This window comes from Mustela lutreola, chromosome 4, assembly GCF_030435805.1.
Source record: "Mustela lutreola isolate mMusLut2 chromosome 4, mMusLut2.pri, whole genome shotgun sequence".
NCBI lineage: Eukaryota > Metazoa > Chordata > Mammalia > Carnivora > Mustelidae > Mustela > Mustela lutreola.
This window is the reverse complement of record NC_081293.1, coordinates 11,988,028-12,003,810: the sequence shown is the minus strand read 5'-3', so window position 1 is coordinate 12,003,810 and position 15,783 is coordinate 11,988,028. Positions and strand designations below refer to the sequence as shown.

The 15,783-nt window shown below is 41.1% G+C and overlaps 1 protein-coding gene across 1 annotated transcript in view; it reads right to left on the bottom strand.

Moving 5' to 3' along the window:
• The window catches only part of CACUL1 (CDK2 associated cullin domain 1), a 74,133-nt gene extending 65,967 nt beyond the window's left edge, over nucleotides 1-8,166 (bottom strand). Inside the window, exon 1 of the mRNA XM_059173057.1 lies at nucleotides 7,380-8,166. Within this exon, the coding sequence (XP_059029040.1) occupies nucleotides 7,380-7,755 (376 nt within the window). The 5' untranslated portion in view covers nucleotides 7,756-8,166. The remainder of the gene's footprint in view (nucleotides 1-7,379) is intronic.
• Between the last annotated feature and the right edge of the window lie 7,617 nt (nucleotides 8,167-15,783).

Sequence of the window (15,783 nt, the reverse complement as noted above, 5' to 3'; positions counted from 1 at the left end):
GCTTCTCCCTCTCTCACTCCCCCTGCTTATGTCCCCTCTCTCGCTGTGTCTCTCTCTGTCAAATAAATAAATAAAATCCTTAAAAATAAATAAATAAATGGCAGAGGTTGTCAGACTAGACTTAGAAACGCAAAACAAAATCATATACTGTATACAAGAAATACACTTTAAATACACAGATACATTAAAATAAAATAGGAAAAGATGTATTATGCAAATAATAAAATAAGGATGTTTTATTAAAAAAAAAAAAAAAAAAAAAAGCAGCCTTCAGAGTAAGGACTATTACCAAAGATGGATAAAGATATTCTACAATGATCAAGCAACCAATTCATTAAGAAGACAGAACCATCCTAAATATGATACACCAACAGATTAATGGACTTTGGACCCCCCACATATATGGTCAGTTATTTTTCAACAAAGTTGCCAAAGTAGGAGCACCTGGGTGCTCTGTGGGTTAAGCCTCTGCCTTTGGCTCAAGTCATCATCTCAGGGTCCTGGGATCCAGCCCCACATCAGACACTCTGCTCAACAGGGAGCCTGCTTCCAACCTCTCTCTGCCTGCCTCTCTGCCTACTTGTGATCTCTGTCAAATAAATAAATAAGATCTTTAAAAAAAAAAAAGTGACTCAGTGAGGAAAGGATAATCTTTTCAATAAATGGTGCTGAAACAACTGGATATCCATATATAAGTTTAAAAAAAAACTTCAATCCTTATTATACATATTATAATACTACACACAGGTTCAACTCATAACTTAGATCATAGACCTAAACATAAAAGCTAAAACCGTAAGATTTCTAAAATAAAATATAGGCAAAAAAATCTTCCTAACTGTGAAGAAAGAAAGTATTTCTTAGGATAAAAAAAGTACAAACCATAGAAGAAAAACTGATGTCAGATTTCACCAAAACTTAAAACTTCTGTTCTTCACAGGACATTGTCACAGATACAACATTCACTATACATATTATCCCACAGAATATGAATCTAAAACTAATGATGAAGCCTTGCAATAAGACAACCCAAGAAAAACTTAGATTCTCACAAACAAAATTACGTTAAAGGGCAATAAGCACATGAAAAAGCCAATAGCATGTGTAAAAGGGAAATGCAAAATAAAACCACAATTACTATTCTTCCTCTAAAGTGGCTAAAATTAAAACAAACCTTACAATACCAAGAATGGGAAATGTACCCGGTATAAATATCAGTGAGGGGGCGCCTGGGTGGCTCAGCAGCTTAAGCCTCTGCCTTCAGCTCAGGTCATGATCTCAGGGTCCTGGGATCGAGCCCCACATCAGGTTCTCTGCTCAGCAGGGAGCCTGCTTCCCCCTTTCTCTCAGCCTGTCTCTCTGCCTGCTTGTGATTTCTCTCTCTCTGTCAAATAAAAAAAATCTTGAAAAATAAATAAATATCAGTAAGTATGTGGAGCACTGGAACTTTTATACATTCTGAATGGGAATGTACAATGATACAACTATTCTGAAAAACAGACTGGCAGTTTCTCATAAAGTAAAATATACAACCAATATAGGACCAAGCAATTCCACTTACAGGTATTTGTATGAAAACCTATGTCTACACAAAACCTACATGATGGTTCAAAACGGCTTTATTCATAACCGAGATTGGAGACAACCCAAATGATCACCAACATATGAACAGATAAACAATTTCTGGTATCCCCTCCAAAACAGAACTCTGCCCTAAAATGTAGTAATATGCAAGAACATGTAGGAATCTCAAAAACAAGGTGAAGAAGCCAAGCATAAAATAATATAGATGATACCATTTATCAGTAAAACCTAGTTAACAGAAAGCAGAGGGGCTAGGGGCAAGAGTACTAAAAGCAAAGCAACATAAAACATATCTCAGTGATGAACATGTTCTATTGATTGATTTAGTGGTTACTGTTGGAGAGAGTCTTCCTTGGGCTTCTTGCACTTCTACATGTCTTGCTGAGTGTGCTAAGACTGCAAGGCCCAGACCAATTGCTCTTGAACTTGAGCCATCCTATAGCTGGTAACCTTGAAAGATGAGGTAATGTCTTCCCCTAAACAAAGAGCAAGCTCGCTTACTACTTTCTATAAAAGCAGTGGATTCCCCACGTTCAATATTCTTCAGCTGCAACACAAACCCAATAAGGGAGCATCCATCTTGGCCATACTTTATTGCCTCTGGAGACCTGGGGAAAGGGAAACCTATACAAATACACTTATTTTCAAACTATTTGCTGTGCCATGAATAACACATTTCTTTCTCTGATCCAGGAGTCTCCGTTTCTGCCAGCATCCAGTAGTAACAGTAACAGGCTAGCTTTTAGCTTGCTCAAATCCTAGATAAAATTTTATGCCTCAAATGGGTACAATTCATTGAATATAAATGGAGGAGAAAGGAGAAAAGGTATACGAGAAAGAAGGAAATGGACAAAAAGGAAAAAGAGGAAGGAGGAGAATGAACAGGACGAGGGAGGGAAGCAGAGGTTGAAACAACAGATATTCCTTAGTACGCAGAATGAATCAATCCAGCCTTATGCAGAATGTCTGAGTGCTTTACACACAACACACTTAAATTGTTCTCCAAGAAGACCCTTTCTCAAGGAATTAAATGTATTGTTGAAGGATGTACTAATTTCCTTGAAAACTGCTATGGTGGCTGTCCTTTGTAGTTCTGGTTAAAGATGGTCAATACTGCCATTAAAAGGGGCTCCCTGATTTCAATGGGACAGTGGGTTCCCAGAGTGACAAAGGATAAGTAGAAGCTGTTAATCCTCAGATATAAAGTAGGCATGGTTATAAAAGGCAAGAGGACCAGATCTGTCAACAGAATGGTTTGGATCCCTGGTGGTGGCTAACCATGGTGTCCTACGGAAAAACAGTGGGCAATACACGTGATGAGAAGAAAAAAGGAAAACAAAAACAAAAAAAACCTCTAGGTATATCAAACTGAGGCGTGCCTTAAGTGGCCACAATGTAAGAATTATGGCATGTCACGTAATACACAGACTGAGCTTGTTCAAAGACTTAGAGCCCCTGGAAAAAAAAGGAAACAGTGGGTTCCACTGAGTAAGAACCCTACAAAATTTCATCAAGAGAATACTTGGGAGTCTTCCTCCTAGCCTTTCCGAGAGAACATGCAGCTTTTCATAAGGAGACAGTGCATGTGGGAAACAGAATCACTCGGGCTTTTTAGGGGTTACTCAACACTGGCTCTAAGCCCATGCTAACCCTTAGGGACCAGAACATCACTGTGGTAAACCAGTCAGATCAACAGCTGTGAAGGCACATGGAGAAAGAAGTGTTTTGGCTTTGCTCCATCTTACAGTGGACCCAGTGACTCCATGGACCCACCCCGGGTTCCTGAACACAGTTAGTCTCCCTAAACTATGGAGTAAGGGTTTACAGCATAAGAAGGGCTAAGTGGGGGGGAGAAAGGGGGGGGCAAGTAAAATGTCCTAGATGTGCTCTTTCCTAACAAAATAATAAATCCAAAGCAACTGTACATCTCTGTGGAAACTGGAAAGGATAATACCAACTCCAAAGACTTAAAAGATGGCAGGATGGGGACTGTCAGAAAGACATGCTGTTTCACTAGCCTACTGCAGCCAGTGCAGAAGACTTGGATCTTGGTGATTGACTGTGGATTATAGTAAACCAAATTAAGTAGTGACTCCAACGGTAGTTGTTCCAGATAAACTCTCTATTGGGACAAATCAACACAATCCCTGGTACCTCATATGCATCCATCAAGCTAAGAAATGCTTTTTTTTTTTTTTTTTTTTTTAACCTATTCCAAAAACATACCACTAGAAGCTGTTCTCATCTTACAGTCCAGAAACACACTTTGTGACTGTCATAGCTCAGGGCTTCGTCAACACTCCAGCTATCTCTCATTATCTGGTCCACAGAGACTGTGGGCATCTGGACACCTCACAGGTCCATATATTGTTGGTTCAACCAGCAAATCCTGTATCCCCACCCACACTTGGTGCCATCCAGCTTTCTACTTTTTGCCAACCTAGCAGGTGGGAAAAGACATTACTACTCTCTTAACTTGCCTGCCTCTGATTACTTAATAATTGCAAATACCTCTTTCTATGCATGTTAAGATTTACTATTCTGCAACCTACTTATGAATAACCTTTGACTATTTTTCTAGAGGTTGCTGCCCTCTCCTGATGTGTAGTTCCTTGTCTGATCTACATATTAATCCCTTATCAATTTTGAGCACTGCAAATACCTTCTCTCATTCTTGTCTTTCACTGAATAAAAAGCTTTAATTTTTATATAATCAAAGTCATTAGTTTTTACTTTTATAAATTGTTGAAGCTTTGGAAGTCCTTATCTCTTAAAGAAAGAGCTTCTTCAAGAATTCTTATGTCAATATTTTTTCTTACATTTAGGTCTTTTTAACTTATCCATAACCCATCCTATCTATAGCTAAGGTTTGTTTTTTTCCTCCACGTAGTGAGCCACTCTTCCCAACATGACTCCTGTCTCCAGTGATTTATGATGCCACCCTTAAGTTCCTGAACACATATGGGTAAGTCTCTCCTATTTGTTCCGCAAGTCTACTTTTCTGCTCATGTACTTACACTATAGTTTTTATTACTATAGCCTTGAAACAGTATCTTAATTTCTGATAAACCAAGCTCCACCAACACAAATATTTAATACTGCTTTAGCTATTCACAAACTTTATCCCATTTGCCATACGAATTTTAGATTTAGGTTACTAAGTTTGTAAGACCAACTGGAATTTTGATGGTAGTTTAATCGAATTTATAGATTAAAATGGAGAAAACTGACACTCATAATAATAAATATATCCCAAGAACATGGAAAGTTTCTCCTTAGATCCTCTTCTATTCTTTATTAAAAAGTTTTAAAGTTTTCTTCTTAAAATTTTTAAGTATGCTTGTGTTAATTCCTAGAGACTTTACAGTTTTGATGTTCTTATTTTTTACAATATTTACTTTTGATTACCTTTCCTAGTTGGTTATAGCTTATGTAGTAAATGCTACTAATTTTTATAGTTTGATCTTCAATCCAGTAACCATGCGAAACTCTTACTAGTTGTAATAGTTTCTCTGGATTCTAATGGTTCTTCTAGGTAAGTGACCAATATCTGCAAATAATTAGTTCTTACGCTTCCCTTCATATCCTTGTATTTCTTATTTTTTCCCTTTGTAATGTCAGCCAGGATTTTTTTTTACCATGTTAAAAAACAGTGATAGAGGGCATCATTGTTAGTAATCTTAAAATGAATGTATCTAAAATTTCTACATTAAGTATTATTATTTGCTGTAGGTTTTTGGTAATGACCTTAATCAGTTATCTCATATTCCAAACTTGCTAAGAGTTTTTATCATATATCGTTGTTGGATTTTATCAAATATTTTTATGGTATCAAGAGATTCAAGATTTTTCTCCTTGAGTCTCTTAAAGTGATAAATTAATAGTAAACAGATGTTGAATCATATCCACATTCTTAAACTCCACGGATCACAATTTAACACAGACATGAAGGAGGATTTTCATACCTATGCTAATAACTGAAACAGATCTGTAACTTTCTCATACTGTCCTTATCTAGGTTTAAAATCAAGATTTCACTAACACTAACCTTATAAATTGAGCTAGCCATCTTTTTGTTTCCCTATGTCCCAGAACGACTTGTAAAAACAAATTATTATTTAAAATTCAATGCAACTCACCGATCTCGTTACAATTTCTGAAAGGGGAGGTCTTTACCATTTCAGTTTGTTAAATATTAAGCTCAAGTTATCCGTTTCTTCTGATACCAACTTTGTTCGTATTTTTCTAAGAATTTATACTTTTCATCTAGGCTCTCATATTAGCCTATAGTTCATAAAATTTTTTTTCATAAAATCCTTTTTAAAATTCTCATAGTTATTTCCCATTTTCTCCTTAATTATATTTGCATCTTTTTTCTTGATCTTATCAGAAGCGTATCTTATTACTCCTCAAAGAACAATCTTTGGGTTCAGCAAATCTGTTGTTCCTAATTTCACTGGTTTCTGCTCTTAACTTCATGGTATTTTCTGAACTCTTCAAATGAACCATGTAAGCACTAAAACAAGCTCTGGTCAGAATTTAGAAGAATCAGCCAGCCACTGTGTTCAAAGCCTGGTTTCACTATACAGACTTCAGTACACAAACTATATTATTCTCACATATGTATGATACAAAAAAAAATTAGACCCGATTACCAATCATACCTACACATGAATATCCTTGAGGAAAGCTTTATATTGAAGGCAAATAAATTAGATTATGTGCTTGTCCCCACCAAAAAAAACAAAAGTGTAAGGCTGTAATTGTATATCTGAACCAAGGCAGATATTTCCTCCGCACAGCTAATTGGACAATTACTGGTACCGCTTGATAAAATTAGTAACTAGAAATGAAATCTCCAGTTGCTTTACCAGATGCTATTCAAAACCTGCAGTTATTAATAGGAGACTAAAATCTGGCTGCCACGGTCACTTTTCACCACTGCCACCACTTCCAAAAAAAACCCCACTCAAAGCAAAAGCATTTATTTTCCCTAGCTATAGAACCATACCTCCTGGTTAGGGGACAAAATTACAAAAGATTTTAGTCTTCAATCTTTCTGCTCGAAACTGAGCATTAAGGCAAGGCAGATCACTAACATAAAGTTCAATATTCAACATAATCTTGGACTTGGACACAGTAAATGGCTTATTATGAATGTAAGCTTTGAAAAGTTATTTTATACGTTATTGGCCTCAAAACGGGACGTCCCTCCCACCGCACTGGTGTTATCCAAGAAACAACTCCTACATTTCTCTATCAGAACGCAGAACGTGCACACTTTAGAAGGGAAAGAACGAGGTGCAGATATTGGTCAACTTTCTAATTTCTGAGTTGGTTAACGCAGACAAGGTAAAAGCACAAGAACACAACTGCCAGATTTCAATCTGGTCACCAAAAAAAAAAAAAATAAATAAATAAAAGACTCTCCCGAACGAAACTCAGACGGCCTTATTTTCTCCTCACGTTTGAGGCCGAAACTTGAAAGGGGGCACGGGGAAGAAAAGAGCTTCTGAACGTGGCGAGACAGCCGGCTGTGATAAAGATCGCATTTGGAGGAGAACTTGGGGCTGGGTGCGCCCCCGGCTGCTCCTCTAGGCCAGGTAACACAAGAAGCCAGGGCCGCTCCGGCGCTGGCCGCAGACACCGAACGAGGGGGGGGTGGGGAGGGAGGCGGGGAGGAGAGGAGAGACCCAGGCCTGAGACAAAGGAAGCGGGGCTGGCCGAGAAGGGTGGATTCGACGTCCGGGTGGGGAGGAGAAAAGCCAAGGCTGCTGGGGAGAGGCTGGACTCACAGAACTTGGAGGTGGAGGTGTTGATGTTGATGGTGGAGCTGGGGGTGGGGGCGGGGGCCGCCTTGGCCACGGCGGCGGCCGTGTCGCAGCTCTTCAACATCATGATCACCCCATTGGCCTCCGGCGGTGGCGGCGGCCCCATCGAGAGCCCCTCCTTAGGGCCTTTCCTGTCCACCGAGGCCGCGGGCACCGCCAGCAGCTGACCCCCCGGCGGCTCTCGCGCAGGGGCTGCAATCGACGAGGGGGGCGGCGGCGGCGGCGGCGGCGGCGGGGGCTGCCGGAAGCCGTCCACCGCGGCCTCCCAGTTGTTGTGGTTCTGGTCGTCCATCATCGCCACGTAGCTGCCCCACTCCTCCTCTTCCATGCTTTCCTCCATCCTGCAGGCCCCCAGCACCCGCCCGCCTCACAGGCACCTGCCGCCCGTCTCAACCCCGGGCCAGGGGGCACCGCAGCCTCCTCGAGTTCACATCGCCGGAGGCCGGCACGGGCGCGGCGGAGAGGGGAGCTGGGCGCCGGGTATCTCCGTCTCCGCCGGGCCGACTCTTACAGACAGGGCTGACGGCGGTGGGCGCTCCCGGGCTCTAGCCTGGGAGAGGCAGCCGTAAAGCGGCCGCGCCCCTCACGACATTTTACAGCAACTTCCAACAGGCTGTTGGAAAGGGCAGCTGGGGGAGCGGCCAAGAGGGCACGTGGTGCGAGGAATGAGCCAGGAGAAAGCAAAGCAAAAAGGGGCAGGAGCTGTAAGTCACCCCCACGCAAAAGGGCAGAGGTTTGGCCCGCCCCGGCTGGACCCGCACTGAGAGGGGAGGGGCCCCGGGTCGGGTGGAGCAGGCGTCGGTCCCGCCCCCGGGCCGGCCCCACGTGACAAGGGAGTTTGCGCACGCGCGTTCTGTGTCTGGTTACCAGGGCGACCGGAATCTGGCCGGCTGCTGAAGATGCGCACCAAACCTGGCGTTCGCTGCGGCACAGGGCCCCGTTTGCGTGGTGTTTTTCTTACGCCCGCCGGATTTACTGTGTCTTTGCGCCGCACAGGGTCTCGCCGTCCAGACCTTTGGTCGACACGGAGCTAGGAGGCCACAAGAGGCCTGGGGTCGCGCATTACAAATGGATGGGACTGCCCTGGGTGGCCCTTGATGGGCCTGCTGATGGGCCTCAGCCCACACTAACCGAAACCTTCAAAACCAAGAATAAAAACTGAAACATAGCAAGGTGGCTTTAAAAAAAAAAAAAAAAATGCGTTTGAGCTACTCATGGATTTTTTTTTTTTTTAAGTTCCTTAACTTCTCCATACACAGAGGCCGGGAATTTTAGATTTTTAAATGCCAAGCTTCACGCCATGTTCCGTAAATCTGACTACAAATTTGAGATGATGTTTCAGAGTCCAGAGGGGCAAAAAAGAGAGGTTACGTAACTATATTATAATTTCTTTAACTTCTCTGCTTTCTCAAATGACAGCAATAGTATATTATAGGAGAACAAACGTTACTGTTGTGTTTATAGGTCATCCCAGCTACTGGTGTTAACGTTGTCTAGAAAAACCTGTTATTATTTACTCTAGCAGATAATGAATCTTTATTTCCAGAGGTATGTAATTAGTGCGAAGAGTCATTTCAGCCGCTGAAAAACCGTTGTCTCGGGTGCACTTCAGTGTCCACATGTATTTGGGCTTCTCAGCATGTTTTCCCACTATATTCTGTGCTATACTTAAGGCAACTGTCCACCAGTCACTTAACAATGATTTAATTCTAGACAGTGCTCCCACATATTAATGGCACATACCCTTTGAAGCACTGCCATGTTTTGAATTCCCTGAACCTGGAACTATACTAATTCTCCGGCCCTGGGAAATTCTTGGAGTATTTTCTTAAGTGAAAGAGAATTGAGTCAAATGCCAAGGGTGGAAAAAATGTAACCTCAGAATTCCGTGCCAGGCAAAAAAAAAAAAAAAAGAAGAAGAAGAAGAAGATGGGAAAAGGAAAACAAATTACAAATTTTTACAAACAGCAACTGGTGGTTAATCAACAGACTTTCTGTGTAGGTGGGTTGGTGGGTATGTCTGGAGATAATGCAGTTTCTACATAATAAAATATTCAATACACAAGATACAAATCATAAATATATTTCTAGTAACATGATCACAAAACATATGAAGCAAAAGTTCATGAAGGTGTAAGAAAGAAATCTACCATCACAGTAAGTGATTAGCACATCTCTAGTAGATTGCAGTGGGTTGAATAGTAGCCCCCGAAAAGATATATTTGTGTCCTAATCAGTGGAATCTGTGAATCTTTATTTTAGAAACAGGGTCTTTGCAAATAAAATTAAAGTTCTTGAGATGAGATCTACCTGGATTAGCCTAGTGGGCCATAAAACCAATGACAAGTGTCCTGCTAACAGAAAGGCAGCAGGAGATGTGAGAAGACAAAACAGACACAGGGTAATGTGACCCCAGAAGCAGAGATTGGAGTGATGAAGCTACATTTCCACTCAGATGTCAACAGCCACCTAAATCTGGAGGAGGCAAAACATGGATTCTCCTCTAGAGTTTCCAGAGAATTCCACCCTGCCAGTGCCTTGATTTCAGATTTCTAGCTTACAGAAATGTGAGAGAATACATTTCTGTTCTTTACCACACCATTCGTTGTAATTTGTTATAGCACCACAGGAAACTAATACATAGATTAAGAGGATAAAAAAATCTTTAGGGAACTAGAAGATCTGAACAACACAATGACCAAGCTTGAGTTAATGTATACAAATAGCACATTACACTTGACAACCATAGAATAAATATACACAAGAACATGTGAAAAGTCGACAAAAGAACATACTAGGTCATAAAGTAAGTCTCTCTACAATGTCTAAAGATTGGTATCATAGCAACCACATTCTCTGACCAGTATGGAGTTAAATTAGAAATCAATAACCAACAAACAACTAGTAAACCCTCGTATTTCTACTCTTCCAATCAACTCACAGGTCAGGAAAATCATAATGGAAATTGGGAAACATTTAGAACTTAAGGGATTGGTACTATCTTGGCAAAAAAGTTTCCATCCTGGCAAGGCCTCACTCCAGAGATTTTTACTCCGCATACTGGTGAACACTGAACCCTTCACATGTATACTGACAAAATGACCAATATAAGACACTCATTTTAGTTGTAATTAAACGCACCATTAAGGAAAAAGCTAATGATGACAGGGCCAAAACAACCACTAACAGGGTGCAACTCGCCATAAATAAGAAATACCACCTACCAAAAGGAAACCAAATGAGTACATTGATAACTGGTTATTTTTATGGACATTATGAGGCATTATTTCTTACATTACACATGTAAAAATACAACTTTACATATAGTGATATGTAAATTAAGGCAACTTGTAATATGTAAATATAATTTACATATTAAAATTACAATGTTTTATAATATAAGATGCTGTAATTAAAGTATATTTTAATAGTTATTAACTTAAAATCTTAGATGATTTGTTGCAGGATATGGAGATAGGCAATAACATTACTAGCGACCCAACATTGGACAGTTATAACACATGTTAGTAATTACTGCAAGCTCCCATGGTTGCAAGTATTGATGTATCTGTTTGGCTTTTAGGTTGATTGGCTGGTTGGTGTCTATTTCCCTCTAGGTTATCGGTTTCATTAAATCAGGATATATATAAAATATACATGTAAGATAGATCTATATAAAGGGACCCCATGGAGGGAAGAAAGCCATTTTCTTTGCTCCTTTTCCTGCTTCTGTTCTTGCTAGGACCTGCACCCCTGCCTTACACATGCCTTAACGTATATTTTTATAAAGGTCAGGAGTTAATGATTTCTTTGGAGTCTTCCAGCACAATACATAACATCTAAGGAGTGATGGGTCAGGGTCATAAACTTCTCCAAGACCATTGACTACAAACACCTTAATGCCAAGACCCCTGGCTCCAGGGCATAAATGACTTATGCAGGACACCTGAGCACTCATCCTTGTTCTACCAGTCCCTGGATGCCTAAGAGCACACGTACACCAGACCACCACCTCAATAAAAACTCCAGACCCCTGAGCAAAGACAAGACTCCTGTTCCCTTGATTTTGAGTTTCCTGGACATTCTGTATTCTCTCTGTGTCTTCAATAAACTCTGCTCTTACTTCCTCTTGGCTTGCATTTGATTGTCCTGTGCAAAACCAGGGACCCTCTTGGCTGGTCATGTGGGACCTGCTCTGGCTCCTCAGACCTGGCCAGTCTGCATCATAAGTTTGTATACAGAAAGAGAAGACTGATTCAAAATACTAATAGCAGTTATCTAGGATAATGGGCTTATGGGCGGATTAAATCTTTGTATCTTTCAATATTTTCTATGTTCTTTACAATGAGTGTGTATTACTTTTATAATCAGAAAAAAATTCTAAAACTTTAAAAAGTAGACAGAGGCACCTGGGTTGGGCAGCTCAGGTCATGACCCAGGCTGGCATCATGCTCCATATCAAGCTCCCTGCTCAGCGCCCAGCCTGCTTCTCCCTCTCCCCCTGCTTGCGGAGGCACGAGCATCCACGTGCACTCTCCCCCCTCCCCAATCATCTTTTCTCCCTCTCAAATAAATTCCTTTAAAAAGTAAATAAACACAACATTAAAAAATATAAATTGGGATTCTGGGCATTAAAATGTTCCTTTTGATTCCCAGAAACACAAATCTCAAGTAAAAACTGCATAAAAATCAAGGCTCTTCATTGACACCAGACTGACAAGCAGGGTAAAGGTAAGGTGTGGTTCAGCCAGGGCTCCAGTTCTGTTCTCTGCATTGGTCTTTGTCCTGATCTCCTCTTTCATAAGTTTGATCCTCAAGCTGTTGGTAAAATGGCTGTCACAGCTCTGGGCCTCTTATAATGGATAAGATATCAAGAAGAGGGCCCACTTGGTCAGTTGAGCGACTGGCTCTTGATCTCTTGATTTTGGCTCAGGTCCTGATCTCAGGGTGATGAGATGAAACCCTACATCCAACTCATGGAGCCTGCTTGAGTCTCTCTTTCCTTCTGTCCCTCCCCCTGCTCACAATGTCTAGCTCTCGCTCTCCAAATAAGTAAATAAGATCTTTAAAAAGAAGAAGAAGAAGAAGGAGGCCCATAACTTCTGGTAGCTATTATGAGACAGCAAGTTCTTTCCCAGAAGCCCTCAAGAAATTTCCTCTCTGTCTCATTGGTTCCTTCCACAACCGATTCCGATGACATTTTAGATATATTCCAGAGCCATTTACTGGGAAAGGTATGGATTTATTTCTGGAAAATAAGCCCACCCCGGAAGCCCAGAGTGTGATCAGCTTCTCCTTAAGTACCCTGGCTGAGAAGTGAAGAATGGATATAAGAAAAAAAACTGGGGTCAAGTGGAGAGGTTTAAATAGGTGCGAGGTATGTAACAGTGCCCATCACAGGCCCAGGAACCGAATCTCCTGGAGCCTGCCCACTACAAAGCCTCATCCCAGCCTCTCCACTCTGTCCCCTTCATTAGCACCTCCCTAATTAACATACTTATGCAAAACTGCATATACACTGATTAGATAAATATATGACTGTCTAAAATAGTTAAAACTTGGAGGGGGTGAGGGAGCTAGACTTTGTCACTAAGAATTTCTCTTTGGGGGCACCTGGGTGGCTCAGTGGGTTAAAGCCTCTGCCTTCGGCTCAGGTCATGATCTCAGAGTCCTGGGATCAAGCCCCGCATTGGGCTCTTTGCTCAGCAGGGAGCCTGCTTCCCCGGACGCGCCCCGCCCCGCCTCTCTCCCTATTTGTGATCTCTGTCTGTCAAATAAATAAATAAAATCTTTAAAAAAAAAAAATAAAAAAGACTTAAAAATGTTAAAAAAAAAAAAAAAAGAATTTCTCTTTGTTTGGCTTTAAATACCGTCATGTCACTTTTCCCATGGAATAGTTCATTGTGATTGTACAATACTTTTGAATAAATACGTGCATGGTTAGCTGAACTCTACCGGAAGTCTTATTCATATCAACAGTTCTTTTTTTTGTTTTTTTTGTTTTTTTGGTCAACTCTTAAAACGTGATCTGTACAGTGAGATACATTTTCCCTAAGAAAAAGTGAAGATGATTATTGCCATTTTTACATCTTCTTATCTACTCTACCCTCCTAATTCTTGCATTGTTAGTAAAGGATGACATTGCTCAGAGGTGAGCAAAAAAGAGGAAAGAAGACAAGAAAAAATGATGTGAAAAAATCCATAGGCCATACATGCCTCTTCTCAGTTGTTAAGCAAGAACTGAACAAAAGATGTGGTAGACAACATACAGCACATAAATGATTTGTTTTAATTGTTTTACTTTAAATTTACTATTAAGTTCACAAAGCCATTAGCACAGAAAACTTAAACACATGACTTTGCTAGAGATAAACTATATTAGGTTCAGGAAGAATGCTTTTTATAATCCTTAGAAGATTATAATAGACTAATACAGCATTTGACAAAGAAATGACTTGTGATGCATAACGCCACTGGAAGTCTAAAGGCCAAGCTATTGGAATGATCTTGACTGGAAGGCAAGAGGATTAGAGACATAGAAATAACTCAAGCCTTAACAGTTGCACACTGAGATTCCTGCTTACAGTGAAGATGTCTAGCCACTCGGGGGAGTGTTCTCTATTCGGTACTTCTTTCCACATTGGATTTTGTTCCTTCCTTTTACATCTTAGCGTCTGAATCTTAAATTCCACTCCAGCAGGGAAACAGATAATGATGCAGATGCTCTCTATAAACATGGTGAATTTAGAAGCTGAAGAAAATGACTTTAGGCTGAAGGAGGCCATCAAGTAAAAGCTGTTTCTATCCACACCTTGTTGCAGACCTATCCCTTCCATTCAGTCATTCACAAATCTTTCTGTGCCGGGCACGTGCTGGGGCTAGAAGAGTAAACAGGCAAAAAGAGTTTCTGCCTCCCGAGAAGTTTCTTTTCCACTGAGGTGTCAAGTATTAAACAACCACATGAGCCAAAGTATGACAAAGCATCGTGAAGGAAACTACTAGATGCTATGAGAAGGTGTTACAGAAAATTATTTTACTTTGTATGATCACGGAGAATTTTCTTGAAAAAGCATATTTCTGCTAAGATGAAAGGAGGGTAGAAGTTCGTCATTCAGCAATTTGGGGAGAAAACATTCCAGGCAGGAAAATCAACATGGGAAAAGGCATTTGCCATCATCTAGGAACCTAAAGAAAGTAATGAGACTCAGTTGGAGTGAGGGAGAGGGAAGGGGATGTGGCATATAGAGGGAAGGGAGAAGGAAGAGAGACCAATTATACAAGTCTTTGTACATCCTTTTGAGGATTTGGTGTTTCTTTTTTTTTTTTTTAAGATTTTATTTATTTAACAGAGATCACAAGTAGGCAGAGAGGCAGGCAGAGAGAGTGAGAGAGAGAGAGGTGGAAGCAGGCTCCCTGCTGAGCAGAAAGCCCGATGCGGGGCTCCATCCCAGGACCCTGGGATCATGACCTGAGCCAAAGGCAGAGGCTTTAACCCACTGAGCCACCCAGGTGCTCCAGGATTTGGTGTTTCTGCTTGAATGGAAAAGGGGTAAGGACGCGCTGTGATGTGCTTTAGGTTTTATAAGGGTGTCCAACTGCCCTGAGGGGAATGGCCTCATAGGAAGGGAAAGAGTAGACAGAGAGACCAAGTAGAGAGTTATGCAAATACTTAAGCCAAGTCACAATGCTGGCTTGAACTAGGGAGATGTCAGTGGGCATGGAAAGAGATGGTGGACTGCAGATTGATTCTGGAGTTTGGCCAGACAGGATTGCTTGCATTAAATACTGAAGATCTGAAGGGTAACACAGCCACTGTGATAGAGACCTGTGTAGATGGTCAGGCTCATCCATAGCTGGGATTTTATCCAATGCATGCAATGGAAGGAGAGTTGGGTGAGTGATAGCAACGATGAATCGGTCCGGGACTTCAAGCTGGATGAGAAAATAAAGACCAGATGGGGCAGATGGCTAGAGAGAAAATAAACTTGTTTTTGGATAAGAAGTCTCCATGAGGTCAAAGAGCTACTACAAGGATGTCTGTCCTTAATTAAGAAACCAGAGGATAAGTCATAACCAAAAGGTAGACTGTTTGAATTAACAATTTGGTATGGCTTCTCTACACCCCACGTCCCCAAAACAAGTGACCATTCCTGGATACCTGAAGGCTTTTGAGTGGTGCCCACCACCTACATACAAAATAGCGATCTATCAGAATGCGGGGAGGACCTGAGCAACAGAGGCACTTAACTGAAAGAGAAGACAAATTAATTAACTTCTGAAATCCTTTCCACTTGGCATTAATGCAACGGATTCTAGCATAACAAAGTAACATTTCCCAGTTGTGCCAACTGTCCATTTTCATGTTCTA